The 18,495-nt window shown below is 42.5% G+C and overlaps 1 protein-coding gene across 4 annotated transcripts in view; it reads right to left on the reverse strand.

Moving 5' to 3' along the window:
- The window catches only part of LOC115178351 (E3 ubiquitin-protein ligase SMURF2), a 67,563-nt gene extending 60,997 nt beyond the window's left edge, over positions 1-6,566 (reverse strand). For 3 of the 4 annotated variants that reach the window (XM_029739501.1, XM_029739499.1, XM_029739498.1), the window contains exon 1: positions 6,122-6,566. In XM_029739501.1, coding sequence (XP_029595361.1) covers positions 6,122-6,173 — 52 coding nt within the window. In that variant the 5' untranslated portion in view covers positions 6,174-6,566. The remainder of the gene's footprint in view (positions 1-6,121) is intronic. The other variant, XM_029739500.1, reaches the window with a different exon arrangement.
- Between the last annotated feature and the right edge of the window lie 11,929 nt (positions 6,567-18,495).

The raw sequence follows: 18,495 nt of genomic DNA on the forward strand, positions 1-18,495 counted from the left end.
CTGACTGACATTCCTGGGGTTACTGATAAACTAGAGCAGGGGCATCAAACACATTTTTTCCCCCCCCGGGGGCCACAGTCCGTCTTGAACGAGTTCAGGAGGGTTGCACTGAAAAGTGGTTATATTTCCTTGCCGGCAAAATAATTGTCCTCTCCACATTGTTTTGGTAATTTTCAATGCTCCCTGACTGTCTACTGATTGTTAGCGAGCTGGACAGTCAAGAAACTGTTTGAAAATAGGTTGATTATCATTTCTGCACAGTTTTGAGTTGGTTTTAGTCATTTGAAAGTTTATTGAGTTCGTTTCCTCCCCAACATTTTTTCCCCACAATTGATGACTTTTTTAAAAACTCAAAACACCCCCCCCCCCCGCCGGCCGTATGTTTTACACCCTGACATAGACATCCGGAGTCTAGATCCTGGGTTGACAATCACTGCAGCTAGGAGGATACATGCTCTACAATATCATATAGGCATAATAGTGAGTGAGTCATTTGATGATTACATTAAGGAAACAGTCGAGATTGACGATGACTGAGCTTTTGACAGGAGCCTTCAGGTCACTCTCTATTAAACCTTACCGATTCTCCATTCCTCTGTGTCTCTCGCAGCTTGAATGGGAGCATAATGCATGTATGAAGCAGACAGAGGCAACATGAAAAGACAACCTCAACTGAGGAAAGACTCGGGTAGGAAAAACCAGAGAGGAACAGACACGGCAGGCCATCCCAGATGGGCTGCTTCGCTTCAGTAGGCTACAATGAGTGTGAAATGTTTGAGCAGACACACATACACGCACTCCATCCTCCGCTAGACACTTCTCACACAGAAGGGTTGTCATAGGGGGAACGTTGTCCTGACGTACAGAAAACTGAGTGACAGCCCATAGAAGTAACATGAAAAAGAACAGAGAGAGGAGAGACAGAAAAATAAAGCCAACTGTATGCAGTATGGAAAGGAGCATGTAGGCTGGTTTACAATACGCACTAGGACCCTTGTGACTTACAGAAAGGCATCAAACCCCACATTTCAAGGCAGTGAACCGTACGTAATAGAGCCAATTCATCTGACTCTCCTCCCATTGATATTCAGCTGGAGAGGCAAGGCAACACTGAGAAGCATTTTCATTCCAACACAGAAACTTAGAAGAGATTGCTGCAATGGATTTCTGACAAACGCCTATTGATTGTGCCTTAAAATGGGTCAGACTGCTCTGCAGAGCCGGGTGGGCAGAGAGAGCCGCGTGGCCAAATTAAGCCTCTGTCTGGACGGATGCTGTGCTGCCTTATCTTAAAATGTTTTTGCGAATCAAAAACAACAAAAAATGAATTTGCTAATCAATATGGCTGCTACGTATTTGCAGCGGCCTTCGCCTTGCACGTAGGATCTGGTTTGACCCGGGAGAATGGGTTTCACGCGGCGGTATACAACACCAAGTGACAACAATAACACACGGGCATGGCCTCTTCTCACTGTGTCGATTTAGATTAACAGCAAACGAATGCCTCTAATCTGCTTTCATTCAAAACATCTGGCCCAGCCTGCTAGACTGTGTAAACCAGCATTAACTTAATCCTGCTAGGACGGAGGGTGGGACAGGACAGCGCTGAGGGCAGTAAAACCAGCTCCCAATGCCATTTAAAATTGTCTTGTTGGCGTACCTTTTACCAGAGGTTGGTTACCCTTCATAAAACACAATCAAATACATTTCCTTCATTTTAGGGGCAGGAGTCAACAGGGCTCCTAATTTAGCTCGGTGCTGACAATACATCCTGTGGAGAGTGTGTGTGTTCCCTTTGAGGACACACACACAAACTTTATTTTCTGACCGCTGACTGAGTGAATGCTGAGACAGTGGCCTCTGCTAACTTTCCAAAAATGCATTCTCTCGCTCTCTCCCCCCACCGGCTAATGATCGGCCTAGGAAGGACGGAGGCGGGGCCTTTATCTTAAAATCGCCAGCTTCCTGGCTTTTCCCCACTCGCTCTTACTCAGCTCCTCCAGGCCCACTTCCCAAAATGCTAGAGAGAGACTCAACAGTCTAAAGTGTCTTCCTCGTCTGCACTGACCTTTAGTCATGGGATAGATTCATATAATACAGATGAAGTCGGAAGTTTACATACACTTACGTTGGAGTCAATAAAACTCGTTTTTCAACCACTCCACAAATTTCTTCTTAAACTATAGTTTTGGCAAGTCGGTTAGGACATCTACTTTGTGCATGACAAGTCATTTGTCCAACAATTGTTTACAGACAGATTATTTCACTTATAATTCACTGTATCACAAATCCAATGGGTCAGAAGTTTACATTACACTAAGTTGACTGTGCCTTTAAAAATCTTGGAAAATTCTAGAAAATTATGTCATGGCTTTAAAAGCTTCTGATAGGCTAATTGACATCATTTGAGTCAATAGGTGTACCTGTGGATGTATTTCAAAGCCTACCTTCAAACTCAGTGCCTCTTCACTTAACATCATGGGAAAATCAAAAGAAATCAGCCAAGACCTCCACAAGTCTGGCTCATCCTTGGGAGCAATTTCCAAACGCCTGAAGGTACCACGTTCATCTGTACAAACAATAGTACGCATGTATAAACACCATGGGACCACGCAGCCATCATACCGCTCAGGAAAGAGACGCGTTCTGTCTCCTAGAGATGAACGTACTTTGGTGCGAAAAGTGCAAATCAATCCCAGAACAACAGAAAATAACCTTGTGAAGATGCTGGAGGAAACGGGTACAAAACTATCTAATTCCACAATAAAACGAGTCCTATAGCGACATAACCTGAAAGGCCACTCAGCAAGGAAGAAGCCACAGCTCCAAAACCGCCATAAAAAAGCCAGACTACGCTTTGCAACTGCACATGGGGACAAAGATCAAACTTTTTGGAGAAACGTCCTCTGGTCTGATGAAACAAAAATAGAACTGTTTGGCCATAATGACCATTGTTATGTTTGGAAGAAAAAGAGGGAGGCTTGCAAGCCGAAGAACACCATCCCAACCGTGAAGCACGGGGGTGGCAGCATCATGTTGTGGGGGTGCTTTGCTGTAGGAGGGACTTGTGCACTTCACAAAATAGATGGCATCATGAGGAAAGGAAAATGATGTGGATATGTTGAAGCAACATCTCAAGACATCAGTCAGGAAATTAAAGCTTGGTCGCAAATGGGTCTTCCAAATACTAATTGAGTGTATGTAAACTTCTGACCCACTGGGAATGTAATGAAAGAAATAAAAGCTGAAATAAATCACTCTACTATTATTCTGAGATTTCACATTTTTTAAATAAAGTGGTGATCCTAACTGACCTAAGACAGGGAATTTTTACTAGGATTAAATGTCTGGAACTGTGCTAAACTGAATATAAATATATTTGGCTAAGATGTATATAAACTTCCGACTTCAACTGTATATTAGATGCCTACTAAGTAGTCTAGGCTAATAGCTTTCACCAGTAAATTTGTGTCATATCGGTGCATTAGGAAGAGGCCTAGATGGTGAGAAAAAAGCCACTTATGACAGCTGAGATGTACCCGGTGTGATTACAGACTGTGCTGCATAAGAGAGATCTGAAACAATTCTTCCAGGCTGGCACTACATGCTCACGGTGCCAACTGGAGGCGAAGGAGCAAATGGAGTTGGAATAGCTAGCCATTTAGTAGTTAGCTCACAGCAGCAGGCTGTTCGCTAGCGGTGCGAACAGCAGCAATTGTCACCTCCCGGTAGTGTTGGGAGTAGCGGCTTAGCGCCAGACTGTTCCCCATTTACTGCTTGGCAACGGCATTCCGTTCAAAACGGCAGGTGACTTCATCAGACAGCGAGTGAAGGAAAAAGCCCAGTGAGCAAACAACAGGACCGGGTCACACTAAACAATCCATCAATCCTGATCTGTGACCAGCAGTCGGGTGCCAAAGACTGTGGCTGGTGGAAAACAGTGCAGGAAAACACCCCGGCGTCTCCCCTCACAGACTAGCACTGATCTTAGATGTCTGTGGAATGCGGCCTAACCGCTAGGCCTTGATTAGCTCTAGCTATTCCTTGAGCGAAATTGCATCTGAGACGAGAGGAAATGGCAAATAAATTGCAAGGCATAGCTGCAACTACTGACAGTTTGAATGTGGCCTCTAAATGGCAAACGCACAGACAAATGGCCTGAGAATACCTTCAGGCGTCTCCCAGACTGCTGGTAGCAGACACAGTAGTTTATTGACGATTACATTACGATTAGACAATAATGGCGGCTCAGGTCTGAATAGAGTCAATAGACCCAAGGAAGCTATAAGTGCTTAAGAGTAACCCTGCAAACTCTACTGATCGAGCTCTACTGTCTGCAAGCCATCCCTTCCCCTATCCTAAATGACAAGCGAGCATTCAGTGAGACCACAGAGCAGACAGACAGATCCGGGTGGAGAGGCCCGTCTATGACACACACACGCAAAAAATGTGCAACATTAAAATGTGTGGTGGTGTTCCTCAGTTTGAAAGGAGCAGTGGTTTGAAGCGTTCTTGCCCTCCTCCATGGCGTGAACGAGACAGAGGATGTTCCTATGATCTGGAGACTCACGTTTCCTCTCCGTTTCACATTCCTGGGATTCCGAGTTTAGACTACTGCAGCAGCCCATTTAAAACCATTTCACATATGGAAAAAAAAAGAAAAGAGACCCAGGCCTTCACTGCACTAATCAAGATTTGTTTTGTATTATTATTGCATGACGCCTCATTATTGAAGAATAGCCTTGGCTAACTGCATCATAGAGGACTTGGGCAAAATATAAAATGTACAGCCTTTTAAAAATGTCACTAAGTACTCGTTTTTCTATAATGAAGATAGCATTTGTATGGCCAGAGGTAATATTACAGGCTACTTTGTTAGTAACAAGTGATTACCTTGGTATTACGCAATTAGGTCTGTATGGTAAACACTTTCAAAGTAATGGACAACTCTTGCCGGACCGAGAGGAACTCTTGTTCACTCAGTGCTTTTTTCCGGCTAGTACATTACAAGATTAAATATTTAATTTGGCAGGTCCCAGGAGATAGAGGGGTCAGGAATTTGATCTGATCATGGAGAAACATGAAACGCAGAGCATGCTATCGCCTCCTCTCCCCAGTCAAAACACTGCTTTCTCAAGTAAACAGACAAATGTTTGGGTTGTAAGAAACCGTGAATATGACAGAAAGTTAAGGGGGCTCATGCTGGCTCCTTTTCCTAAGGGATAGTGTCTTAAAACAGGGGGGAATGCACTACAAGCTGAGGCTATATAGGGGTGCTGAAAGTTCATTACCAACACAAATCAAAGTACTGATGGAACATTTTTAAACACTAGACATATTAGCTACAAAAGCAAACTATTTGGAACAGGCATACAAGTTGCTGGTCTAAATCAATACTACATTTGGTAATGGTGTCAGTCTGCAGAGCTCTGGCTACTATGGGCAGTCTCTGCACACTCGGGCGGCAGGTAGCCTAGCGGTTAACAGCGTTGGGCAAGTAACCGAGAGGTCGCTAGTTCGAATCTCAGCGCTGATTATGTGAAAAATATGTTGATGTGCCCTTGAGCAAGGCACTTAGCCCGAATTGCTCATGTAAATCGCTCCTGAATGACTAAAATGTGTAACTAACGTTACCTATGTATAATAATGTCACTGATAATTGAATTTAGTAGTACAGTAATTCAGATTATAGGACAACCCATGCAAGTAGTACAACAAAACTGTTGTAACAATTAACTAATGCAGTCATTGTGATGACCCCAAATGTTTTAAATTGGAGAGTTCGCTAGCTAGCTAACTTAGCTAACGGTAAATCAACGTTAATCACGACTATGTCAGCTAACTAGCTAACTGACTAGGTAGGTAAACTAACGTTGGCTAGTATTACAAACTGAAAAAATACACAATTACTTGTTAGAAAACAGTATGCTTATTCGAAGCGTAGCTAACGACATTTGATCAGTGTTTGTAAATATAACATCGCGTTGTTGGATAACAAAGTGTAAACATTCACACAGAAAACTAACCAACTACTGTAGCTAGCTAGTAACGTTAGCTTGATAGCGCCATTAGCTAACAAGCCAGTGAAGCTAGAGACAGCGAGGGTGTTTTACATTCTTACCTGTCAACCGCAGTTTCACTGGGCCATTTCTCCTAACTCCTTGATTAGACATGCCCGTTTGTGTTCCAGCTTGACGTGGGTTATCAAAAATATGTATAATACATGTGTCTAGCTATTTCACAGAAATGAATCCCTATTTAACTCCTATGGCTATGGCAGTTTCACGGTGAATGAAGAAGAATGGAGTCACGGCACAGTGGCCCGGATGAGTACAGCTCTAGTGCTATACACCACCGTCTCGAGCGCATACTCTGAAATCAAATCAAATAAAAAGCTAATTTCCAATAAACCAGGATCTCCTCCCGAAAGAAACAGTGCTATATGACGTCCAAGGCTGCTTCAAAAGCCAAGGGTGAGCTCCTCTCCCGCTGGGGGTGGCATTTCTGCTTGAAGTGGGGGTAGCTGAAATTTCCAAGCAGAGATGTCTTGATGGTCTCAATTTTTGGAAAGTGACCCTCCCCTCTAGTGACATCACTCACAAGGTTAAAACACAAGCACTAAATTGATGTACAATGTTTATTTAAATGAGAGGAAATTATTGGACATATTAAACTGTTTTTATGTTGTGTTCATCAATATGGTAGGCAACCACGGCCTCTGTCCCTGGACTGCCTCACTAGACTGATCTAAGGTCAGTTTTATGTTTCACCGTCCTCATGGTTATGAATAGGTTTTGTGGAGCCAGTGGAGGGTAAACTGATCCTACACTTGTGTGTTCATAAAATCATTGTCTGGACGTTTATGACACAGGACTGTGGACATACCCTACTTTCTGTCCGTTTCCCTTGAACCACTACATTACCAAACATAGCACAAGTCTGCAGCACTAACTGGAGAGAACTAACTGGAGAGAAGGGGGCTGATATGTAGAGGTCTGCATCAGTGTTTCTCAATCGGGTATAGTAAACTTCTGGTAGAACATAATGTGATTGGAGGTAGGCCTACATAAACCAAAAAGAATCACTGGTCTACATGTCTGGGGCTCCCGAGTGGTGCAGCGGTCTAGAGGCGTCACTACAGACCCTGGTTCGATTCCAGGCTGTATCACAACCGGACGTGATTGCCGGTTGATTTACGTACCTGCCTGGTACGGCAATTGCTTGGGCTCTGACCACAAGGCACTACAGAGGGTAGTGCGTACGGCCCAGTACATCACTGGGGCTAAGCTGCCTGCCATCCAGGACCTCTACACCAGGCGGTGTCAGAGGAAGGCCCTAAAAATTGTCAAAGACCCCAGCCACCTCAGTCATAGACTGTTCTCTCTACTACCGCATGGCAAGCGGTACTGGAGTGCCAAGTCTAGGACAAAAAGGCTTCTCAATAGTTTTTACCCCCAAGCCATAAGACTCCTGAACAGGTAATCAAATGGCTACCCAGACTATTTGCATTGTGTGCCCCCCCAACCCCTCTTTTTACGCTGCTGTGACTCTCTGTTTATCATATATGCATAGTCACTTTAACTATGCATTCATGTACATACTACAACAATTGGGCCGACCAACCAGTGCTCCCGCACATTGGCTAACCGGGCTATCTGCATTGTGTCCCGCCACCCACCGCCAACCCCTCTTTTACGCTACTGCTACTCTCTGTTCATCAAATATGCATAGTCACTTTAACCATATCTACATGTACATACTACCTCAATCAGCCTGACTAACCGGTGTCTGTATGTAGCCTCGCTACTTTTATAGCCTCGCTACTGTATATAGCCTGTCTTTTAACTGTTGTTTTCTTTCTTTACTTACCTATTGTTCACCTAATACTTTTTTTGCACAATTGGTTAGAGCCTGTAAGCATTTCACTGCAAGGTTTACACCTGTTGTATTTGGCGCACGTGACAAATAAACTTTGATTTGATTTGATTGGAAGTCCCATAGGGCGGCGAACAATTGGTCCAGCGTCGTCCAGGTTAGGGTTTGGCCGGGGTTGGCCGTCATTGTAAATAATAATTTGTTCCTAACTGACTTGCCTAGTTAAATAAAGGTTAAATACAATAAAAAAATGTAAAATGTCATTGCCACTTTTTTCCTAGACACAAAATAGTTTATATCTCCATCTACTGGCTGCTTTCAAAAGTGCATGAGACAAGCTAGAAGCCATTTCACAGAACATATCACATTCAATGAACAGCATAGGGAAAGTTTGGCCCACACAAAGACAGCAGGTCAGGTCATAAACCCGCAGGGAGCCCTCTTGCCCAGGTCAAAATTGCACGAAAAATAAGCCTTTACTGGGGATGTAAACTGTGCCTCCAAATAAGACTATGACGTTCCAGAATACATAAACTGTGTTATCCTTTGACGTGTGTGTGTGTGTGTGTGTGTGTGTGTGTGTGTGTGTGTGTGTGTGTGTGTGTGTGTGTGTGTGTGTGTGTGTGTGTGTGTGTTGACCCAGCTTTACTATCATGTTAAATGTCTGGGCCTATGCTCTGTCCATGCTCAATCAAACATGATGATTACATTAATTATTTAGTTTCTCTTTAGTTTGCACAATTGTGCAAACACATGGCCATTGGTTCTTGAAGAATACATGAATTTGAGCATGTTTGCATTTCTCAGGACCCATCCCTCAGCTGTTTCCCCAAAAGTGCTCACTTTGTTGTAGTTTTAATCTCAGATTGATCCTTTAAATTGGTAAAAAAAAAATATTGGTTAAAGGCCAGATGCAGATGTTTTTATATCAATATCAAAAAATGTCTGGGTAACAATTAAGTACCTCACTTTAATAGATTTCCATTAAAATTTACAAAATTAGCTTTTTAGCAAAAATATATTTCTCAAGCAAGAATTTTGCTAGGACTGTCTGGGAGTGGTCTGAGTGGGGAGGGGAAAACTGAAAACTAGTTGTCAGAGGTTTGGAACTCTCTTTGTTATTGGTCTATTAATCAATTTACTGCATGGTGATGTCACCATGGAAAGCTGAAACTCCTGTCTATGCAAACCTGCTGATTGGAAGGTCCTGTGTAGATTGTATTTTCAACCAGCAACTATCAGGAAATAACATTGTTGTACAATATGATATAAAATACATGAAAAACAGAATGTTGACTGCACTGGGCCTTTAAAATTTGGCATCAATATGAACATCAACAGGCTATATCTTAGTTTACTTTTTAATAGAACTTTAATAGAAAACTCACACTTTTATTGAATTTAGTTAAAGGCACAATCTGTAATATCAACAGCCTGAGTATCACTTTATTTGGTAAACTGAGGGATGAAGCTGGACACAAACACACACACACACACACACACACACACACACACACACACACACACACACACACACACACACACACACACACACACACACACACACACACACACACACACACACACACAAATAAGGACATTGTAGGCAGATAAGGACATTGCAAGAGTAATGTTCTCCTACAATCTCTAAAAACAGGAATAGAGCCACCACCAACCACATCACTAGATAGGGTACTGACTTTCATATACACCTTTGGCAGGGACAGGAAGACACTTTGTTAGAGCCAATTTGGACATATTTGTATAAAAGACAGAACATACAGAGCTCCATGTACGTTTGTGTAAATGTATATGATGAAATATTAGGTACGTACCTTTATGATTTATATTTACCTGATTGAGATGTATTCATTTTTTGTTCGTTTAATTTAGTTTTTGCCCCCCCCCCCCCCCCCCCCCCTCTTGCCCATTCAGTGTACTGTGGTAAGTGTGTTAGGATAAAGGCAGGAAGTTGGGCCTTCGGGGGAGGAGTCCTAGCTAGACGCGGGAGCGGTATAGTCTTTTGACCATACAGATATACAAACAGGTCATATTATGTATTCTCCATGTCAATTAATCTATGCTTTAAGTTGATTGGAGAATCATATTTTTTTGTTAGATATGAGAAGAATAAACCTTTTTGTTGCACCATATCCCTGGATCTCATTTAATGTTTTGACCGTTTGGAAACCTTGAATGTGGACTGTATGCGTACGAAGCAACCCCGCTTTCAGGCTAGGGCAATGGCTAAGGTAAAGAGGAAAGGAAGCCACTACACACTTATCTATCTACTGTAATTAAATGCAATACATCTTTATTCTCCCCGAAGGGCAATTCTTGTGTACTGTAATAATATGTTTACATACATAAAAAAACATGCACACAGTAAATATCCATCGACAAGGGAAGATTAAAAAGCCTTGGAAATAGAGTCACGCATGTTCAAAATATACAGTAAATATATATTTTATATATACACATACAGAAACATATGTACATGACTGTAGGTCAGTCAGATAGGTCTATACACATTGCACTACCAGCAACAGGCGAGAGCTAGAGGAAGAGACCATTGATGGCAGCTATAGCCTTCATGACAATGGAGCCACGAGCTCTGGCGGTCCTCAGGCTAGGCACTCTGACCTGATGCCCTGAGGACAGCAGCTGGAACTTCTGTGACAGGGGGTGAGAGGGGTCCCCCAAAATAGAGGTAGCCTTACATGCTTGTTAAACAGGTCCGTTAGACTGGATTGAGTGACACCTGTCATCTTAGAACAAAGGTCGTTTAACATTATGTAGCCTAGGACTACTTTCTGATGACAAGATTTGAAGGTGTGCCTAGATTTTGAAAAAGTTTATAGGAAAGGAGAAATGTGATTTGTGTGTGTCTGAGATGCGCTGTTGGCTTTGATTGGTGGGTCAAATCAAATCAAATTGTATTAGTCACATGCACCGAATACAACAGGGGTAAACCTTACAGTGAAATGCTTACTTACGAGCCCCTAACCAAAAATGCAGTAAAAAATTTAAAATATGAATAAGAATGAGAAATAAAAGTAACAAGTAATTAAAGAGCAGCAGTAAAATAACAATAGCGAGACTATATACAGGGGGGTACCGGTACAGAGTCAATGTGCGGGGACACCAGTTACTCGAGGTAATTGAGGTAATATGTACATGTAGGTACAGTTATTAAAGTGACTATAGATAGATGATAACAACAGAGAGTAGTAGTGGTGTAAAAGAGGGGAGGGGGGGCAATGCAAATAGTCTGGGTAGCTATTTGATTAGATGTTCAGGAGTCTTATCGCTTGGAGGTAGAAGCTGTTAAGAAGCCTCTTGGACCTAGACTTGGCACTCAGGTACCGCTTGCCGTGCGGTAGCAGAGAGAACAGTCTATGACTAGGGTGGCTGGAGTCTTTGACAATTTTTAGGGCCTTCCTCTGACACCGCCTGGTATAAAGGTCCTGGATGGCAGGAAGCTTTGCACCACTGATATGCTGGGCCGTACACACTACCCTCTGTAGTGCCTTGCGGTCGAAGGCCGAGCAGTTGCCATACCAGGCAGTGATGCAACCAGTCAGGATGCTCTCGATGGTGCAGCTGTAGAACCTATTGAGGATCTGAGGACCCATTCCAAGTCTTTTCAGTCTCCTGAGAGGGAATAGGTTTTGTCGTGCCCGCTTCACGACTGTCTTGGTGTGCTTGGAACATGTTAGTTTGTTGGTAATGTGGACACCAAGGAACTTGCAGCTCTCAACCTGCTCCACTACAGCCCCATCGATGAGAATGGGGGCGTGCTTGGTCCTCTTTTTCCTGTAGTCCACAATCATCTCCTTTGTCTTGATCACGTTGAGGGAGAGGTTGTTGTCCTGGCACCACATGACCAGGTCTCTGACCTCCTCCCTATAGGCTGTCTTGTTGTTGATCAGACCTACCACTGTTTTGTCATCTGCAAACTTAATGATGGTGTTGGAGTCGTGCCTGGCCATGCAGTCATGAGTGAACAGGGAGTACAGGAGGGGACTGAGCACACACCCCTGAGGGGCCCCCATGTTGAGGATCAACGTGGCGGATGTGTTGTTACCTAACCTTACCACCTGGGGGTGGCCCGTTAGGAAGTCCAGGATCCAGTTGCAGAGGGAGGTGTTTAGTCCCAGGGTCCTTAGCTTATTGATGAGCTCTGAGGGCACTATGGTGTTGAACGCTGAGCTGTAGTCAATGAATAGCATTCTCACATAGGTGTTCCTTTTGTCCAGGTGGGAAAGGGCAGTGTGGAGTGCAATAGAGATTGCATCATCTGTGGATCTGTTAGGGCGGTATGCAAATTGGAGTGGGTCTAGGGTTTCTGGGATAATGGTGTTGATGTGAGCCATGACCAGCCTTTCAAAGCACTTCATGGCTACAGACGTGAGTGCTACGGGTCGGTAGTCATTTAGGCAGGCTACCTTAGTGTTCTTCGGCACAGGGACAATGGTGGTTTGGTTTAAACATGTTGGTATTACAGACTCGGACAGGGAGATGTTGAAAATATCAGTGAAGACACTTGACAGTTGGTCAGCGCATGCTCGCAGTACATATCCTGGTAATCCATCTGGCCCTGCGGCCTTGTGAATGTTGACCTGTTTAAAGGTCTTACTCACATCGGCTGCAGAGAGTGTGATCACACAGTCTTCCGGAACAGCTGGTGCTCTCATGCATGTTTCAGTGTTATTTGCCTTGAAGCGAGCATAGAAGTAGTTTAGCTCGTCGGGTAGGCTCGTGTTACTGGGCAGCTCTCGGCTGTGCTTCCCTTTGTAGTCTGTAATGGTTTGCAAGCCCTGCCACATCCAACGAGCATCAGAGCCGGTGTAGTATGATTCGATCTTAGTCCTGTATTGACTCTTTGCCTGTTTGATGGTTTGTCGGAGGGCATAGCAGGATTTCTTATACGCTTCCGGGTTAGTGTCCCTCTCTTTGAAAGCGGCAGCTCTAGCCTTTAGCTCAGTGTCGATGTTGCCTGTAATACATGGCTTCTGGTTGGGGTATGTACTTACGGTCACTGTGGGGACGATGTCATCGATGCACTTATTGATGAAGCCAACGACTGATGTGGTGTACTCCTCAATGCCATTGGAGAAATCCCAGAACATATTCCAGTCTATGCTAGCAAATCAGTCCAGTAGCTTAGCATCTGCTTCATCTGACCACTTTTTTATTGATCGAGTCACTGGTGCTTCCTGCTTAAATTTTTGTTTGTAAGCAGGAATCAGGAGGATAGAATCATGGTCAGATTTGCCAAATGGAGGGTGACGGAAAGCTTTGTATGCGTCTCTGTGTGTGGGGTAAAAGTGGTTCCGAGTTTTTCTTTTGCTGATTGAAATTGGTTAAGACCGATTTAAGTTTCCCTGCATTAATTTCCCTGGTCACATGGAGCGCCACCTCTGGGTGAGCATTTTCCTGTTTGCTTATGGTGGAATACAGCTCATTGAGTGCGGTTTTAGTGCCAGCCTCAGTCTGTGGTGGTATGTAGACAACTACAAAAAATACAGATGAAAACACCCTGGTTAGATAGTATGGTCTACAGCTTATCATGAGATTCTCTACCTCAGGCGAGCAAAACCTCGAGACTTCCTTAGATATCGTGCACCAGCTGATATCGTGCACCAGCTGTCCTTTTAGCATTTGTGTGTGTGTGTGTGTGTGTGTGTGTGTGTGTGTGTGTGTGTGTAATTCGCTAATTCTCTTCTCTTTATGTCCATTCAGAAAGTTTCCTAAAGTAACCTGTCTGGATTCCATAATATAATGGAAATGATTATAACAACATTCTTTAAATTTAAGAAAATCAGGATGATCATCATATGTGTGAGGAATTACGGCAGCTGACAATTTCGTGTTTCTTTCGAGTCCTTAATGCAATGCAACTGAAGCTGGGATTGAGGGGGAATTTTGGTCTGAAGAGTATTTTTCTCTGCTCATACCAGAGTAATAAAGGACTAATTATTATTTTTTTTATTTTTTTTTCTGCGCTCCTACTTCCCGCGCTATGCATATTGAACACTGACAGCAGTGGCAAGGAGTGGAATGTTCATGAAAAAGACTGCTACCCAGACTATATTATATATAGGCTATGCAACTCTTCTGCCAGGCCCTGGAGCTGCTGATACCTATGAGAATATTACAGCTGACCCAGGCAACACAGCTACAGAGAGAACCCCAGAGAGTATAGGTCCAATTAAATGAGAGATGCGTATGCGTGGTAATTTGTTGTATGGCTACTTCGGGAATATGAACCCATCATGGCCAGAAAAGGTGAGGAATGTATTATGGTTATGAAAATAAAAGAAATAGGAAAAATACTATATTTCTATATTTTAGATTCAGAAAATCAAACAGATAGATTTTCACTGTTCTCAATAATGGCAAATGGCTGCATTCTTGTTCGTATGTTTTCCTGTTTTGTTTTTATGAATAAACGTATTTTTATCAAATCCCCGTTTGCACAGAATTACCAGCTTACAATACACTATTTTAACCACAAGCGTACACATGGTCTAAAGTTTGCAGGGAGATGAAGGTGAGCACATTCTAATGTCAAGATACATTTTTATAAATGGCAATTTTAGCGTGAAATCTGGTGCATGCACAATTTGAGGTATATTTTGTATGCAAGCACGGTTTATAAATGAGGCCCCTGAAGCCTGTATTGAGAGATTTGGTGGAACTGCTAGCTTCCTCTCTGGGTTTTGACCATGTCTTGAATCCATCAATAGCCTAAGCCTAGGTGTCTTGTAGGCTACAACATTAGGAGGAAATTACAGTCCTAAAAATGCTTTCCAGTTGCACTGACTCACCCAATGATGCACAGCTCACTCACTTGCTTGATGGCCAATGTGTTCTTGCAAAACATATTTGTTGTTATAGGCTACTTCTTTGCAGTGGCACAACTTTTGCTGAGGACATGGGGGGACATGTCCCCCCACCCTCTGAAATTGCATTTTTGTCCCCCCCCTATTTTTTTAAAGAAACTTTTGATCCTCTGAGGCTAAATTATAGGCCTCGTGATGTAGTAGGATATTCTGAATTATTTCATTTCTTTCTGGATAGCAGTAATTCTATACCTTTGGACAACTTATTTTTTTAAATTCAGGGGTGCTGCAGCTCCTCGAGAACCCTTCGCACGGCTATGATTCTATAAGGAAATAAATGAAGTGCAACGCTGGAGAGATGAGAGTTGCAGAGTCATGTCTATCAGAGCTGAGGGAGAGAGACAATAGAAAGTGTTCCAACCATAAACCCAAGCTGACCCAACCCAAATCAACTATGAAAATCAATCTTTTCACATTAGTTTTTTTTTGGAGGGGCCAGGAGAATGAAGGAAGAGGCCACTCGAATGAACTTTGATCGCTTTTGTTATAATTTGTATATTGCAAAAAGTGCAAGAAAAAAATGCATGCCAAGAGAGGTACCAGATCTGGCTCAAATTAAGTACTAGGGAAAAGTCATGCAAAACATTGTTGAATTCAAACGTTCTGCTGACAGGTCCACAACAATTTGCCATTGTTTTCTCTTTCAGAAATAGACACAGTTCTTTCCTAGATACAGCATAAATTAATGCAAAAGATTAAAGCATTCTGCCAACACAGTAAATTGACCAGTAGCTTATGTTAAATATTTTACAGTAGCCTATAGGCTACAGTATTGCTGTGCGATAGGAGAGTGACATCATTGCCTATTTAGTCTCAGAGAGTAAAGCAAGGCAGGTCAAACAGTTGAAGTCAGAAGTTTATATACACTTAGGTTGGAGTCAATAAAACTCGTTTTTCAACCACTCCACAAATTTCTTGTTAACAAACTATAGTTTTGGCAAGTCGGTTGGGACACCTACTTTGTGCATGACACAAGTAATTTTTCCAACAATTGTTTACAGACAGATTATTTCACTTATAATTCACTGTATCACAATTCCAGTGGGTCAGAAGTTTATATACACTAAGTTGACTGTGCCTTTAAACAGCATGGAAAATTCCAGAAAATGATGTCAAGGCTTTAGAAGCTTCTGATAGGCTAATTGACATCATTTGAGTCATTTGGAGGTGTACCTGTCTATATATTTCAAGGCCTACCTTCAAACTCAGTGCCTTTTTGCTTGACATCATGGGAAAATCAAAAGAAATCAGCCAAGACCTCAGCAAAAAACTTGTAGACCTCCACAAGTCTGGTTCATCCTTGGGAGCAATTTCCAAATGACTGAAGGTACCACGTTCATCTGTACAAACAATAGTACGCAAGTATAAACACCATGGGACCACGCAGCCATCATACCGCTCAGGAAAGAGACGCGTTCTGTCTGCTTGAGATGAACGTACTTTGGTGCGAAAAAGTGCAAATCAATCCCAGAACAACAGCAAAGGACCTTGTGAAGATGCTGGAGGAAACAGGTACAAAAGTATCTATATCCACAATAAAACAAGTCCTATATCGACATAACCTGAAAAGCCACTCAGCAAGGAAGAAGCCACTGCTCCAAAACCGCCATAAAAAAGTCAGACTACAGTTTGCAAGTGCACATCGGGACAAAGATCGTACTTTTTTGAGAAATGTCCTCTGGTCTGATGAAACAAAAATAGAACTGTTTGGCTATAATGACCATCGTTATGTTTGGAGGAAAAAGGGAGAGGCTTGCAAGCTGAAGAATACTATCCAAACCGAGAAGCACGGGGGTGGCAGCATCATGTTGTGGGGGTGCTTTGCTGCAGGAGGGACTGGTGCACTTCACAAAATAGATGGCATCATGAGGCAGGAAAATTATGTGGATATATTGAAGCAGCATCTCAAGACATCAGTCAAGAACTTAAAGCTTGGTCGCAAATGGGTCTTCCAAATGGACAATGACCCCAAGCATATTTCCAAAGTTGTGGCAAAATGGCTTAAAGACAACAAAGTCAAGGTATTGGAGTGGCCATCACAAAGCCCTGACCTCAATCCCATAGCAAATGTGTGGGTAGAACTGAAAAAGCGTGTGCGAGCAAGGAGGCCTACAAACCTGACTCAGTTACACCAGCTCTGTCAGGAGGAATGGGCCAAAATTCACCCAACTTATTGTGGGAAGCTTGTGGAAGGCTACCCGATACATTTGACCCAAGTTAAACAATTTAAAGGCAATGCTAACAAATAACGTTTGACCCAAGTTAAACAATTTAAAGGCAATGCTACCAAATACTAATTGAGTGTATGTAAACTTCTGACCCACTGGGAATGTGATGAAAAAAATAAAAGCTGAAATAAATCATTCTCTCTACTATTATTCTGACATTTCACATTCTTAAAATAAAGTGGGGATCCTAACTGACCTAAGACAGGGACTTTTTACTAGGATTAAATGTCAGGAATTGTCAGTATTTGGCTAAACTTCCAATTTCAACTGTATAAACCCAATAATCTCTTGATTAACTAAATATTGAAAAACAATTTGTCTTTTGCATAGAAGTGTGTGCTGTAGCATTTAGCCTACTTTTAAATTATTTTGAATGTACCATAAATCTTGCAGAATGCATAGACAGGCACTTGCTATAAACAGCATGCATGTTTTAGATGAAGTCACTGCAAAATATTAAAACCTTCTGCCCACCTCTACAGAAATGTGATCAAAATTACCATTGTGCTTTCTTTTAGAAACTGCCTTAGCTCAATTACGAATAGTTCCAAATTATACAACAAATAAAGTGCATTATTGACACCATTAAAGGTGAATGGAAGACATTTTCCAGGCGCGGTTTTCATGCTGATTCATGCCTGCAGTTATAGGACAGGTATCAATCGCAATATTATTGTACATGTGCAGACTTTTCATAAATGGCACACACGGGAATTGAGTGTGACATTTACGTAACAGTTATAAATGAGGCGCCTGTGGAGGAGACAGATATATGAATATCTAGCTCTGCAGTCCTGTGCATGGAGGCAGCTGAGTCAATTCCACTGGTAGCTCCACTGCACTGATCCCCTGCTTTCTATCTTTCTATCTATCACAATTTTCCAGCTCTTAGTTCTAGTCTCTGCCATCTCTGCATGTGCTAAATAAACAGAAAAGACTACATATCTTCTCTGTCGGTGTCCTTGCCGAGTCCTAATGTAACCTGTTTTATAACAGCAGCTCCACTAACTGCTCCAAACAGACTCCACAGCTGATCACCTCACTCTGTCTTTGGACCCAGAGCCTACACATATGAAAGAGGAACAGGAGGAACTCAGGACCAGTCAGGAAAAAGAGCAGCTTCAATGGCTGGAGGCGGATATCACAGAGTTCATATTCACTGCTTCCTGTGTGAAAAGTGAATGTGATGTTACAAAACCAATATCTAGCCTACTGATGATTTGGCTCCACTTATTATATCTAGGGGTAAAAGCGTATGCAACTAGGTGATGAATGTACAGTATCAAATCAAATCAAATTTATTTGTCACATACACATGGTTAGCAGGTGTTAATGCAAGTGTAGCGAAATGCTTGTGCTTCTAGTTCCGACCATGCAGTAATATCTAACAAGTAATCTACCAATTCCACAACAACTACCTTGTACACACAAGTGTAAAGGAATGAATATGAATATGTACATAAAAATATATAAATGAGTGATGG

This window comes from Salmo trutta, chromosome 38, assembly GCF_901001165.1.
Source record: "Salmo trutta chromosome 38, fSalTru1.1, whole genome shotgun sequence".
Taxonomy (NCBI): Eukaryota; Metazoa; Chordata; class Actinopteri; order Salmoniformes; family Salmonidae; genus Salmo; species Salmo trutta.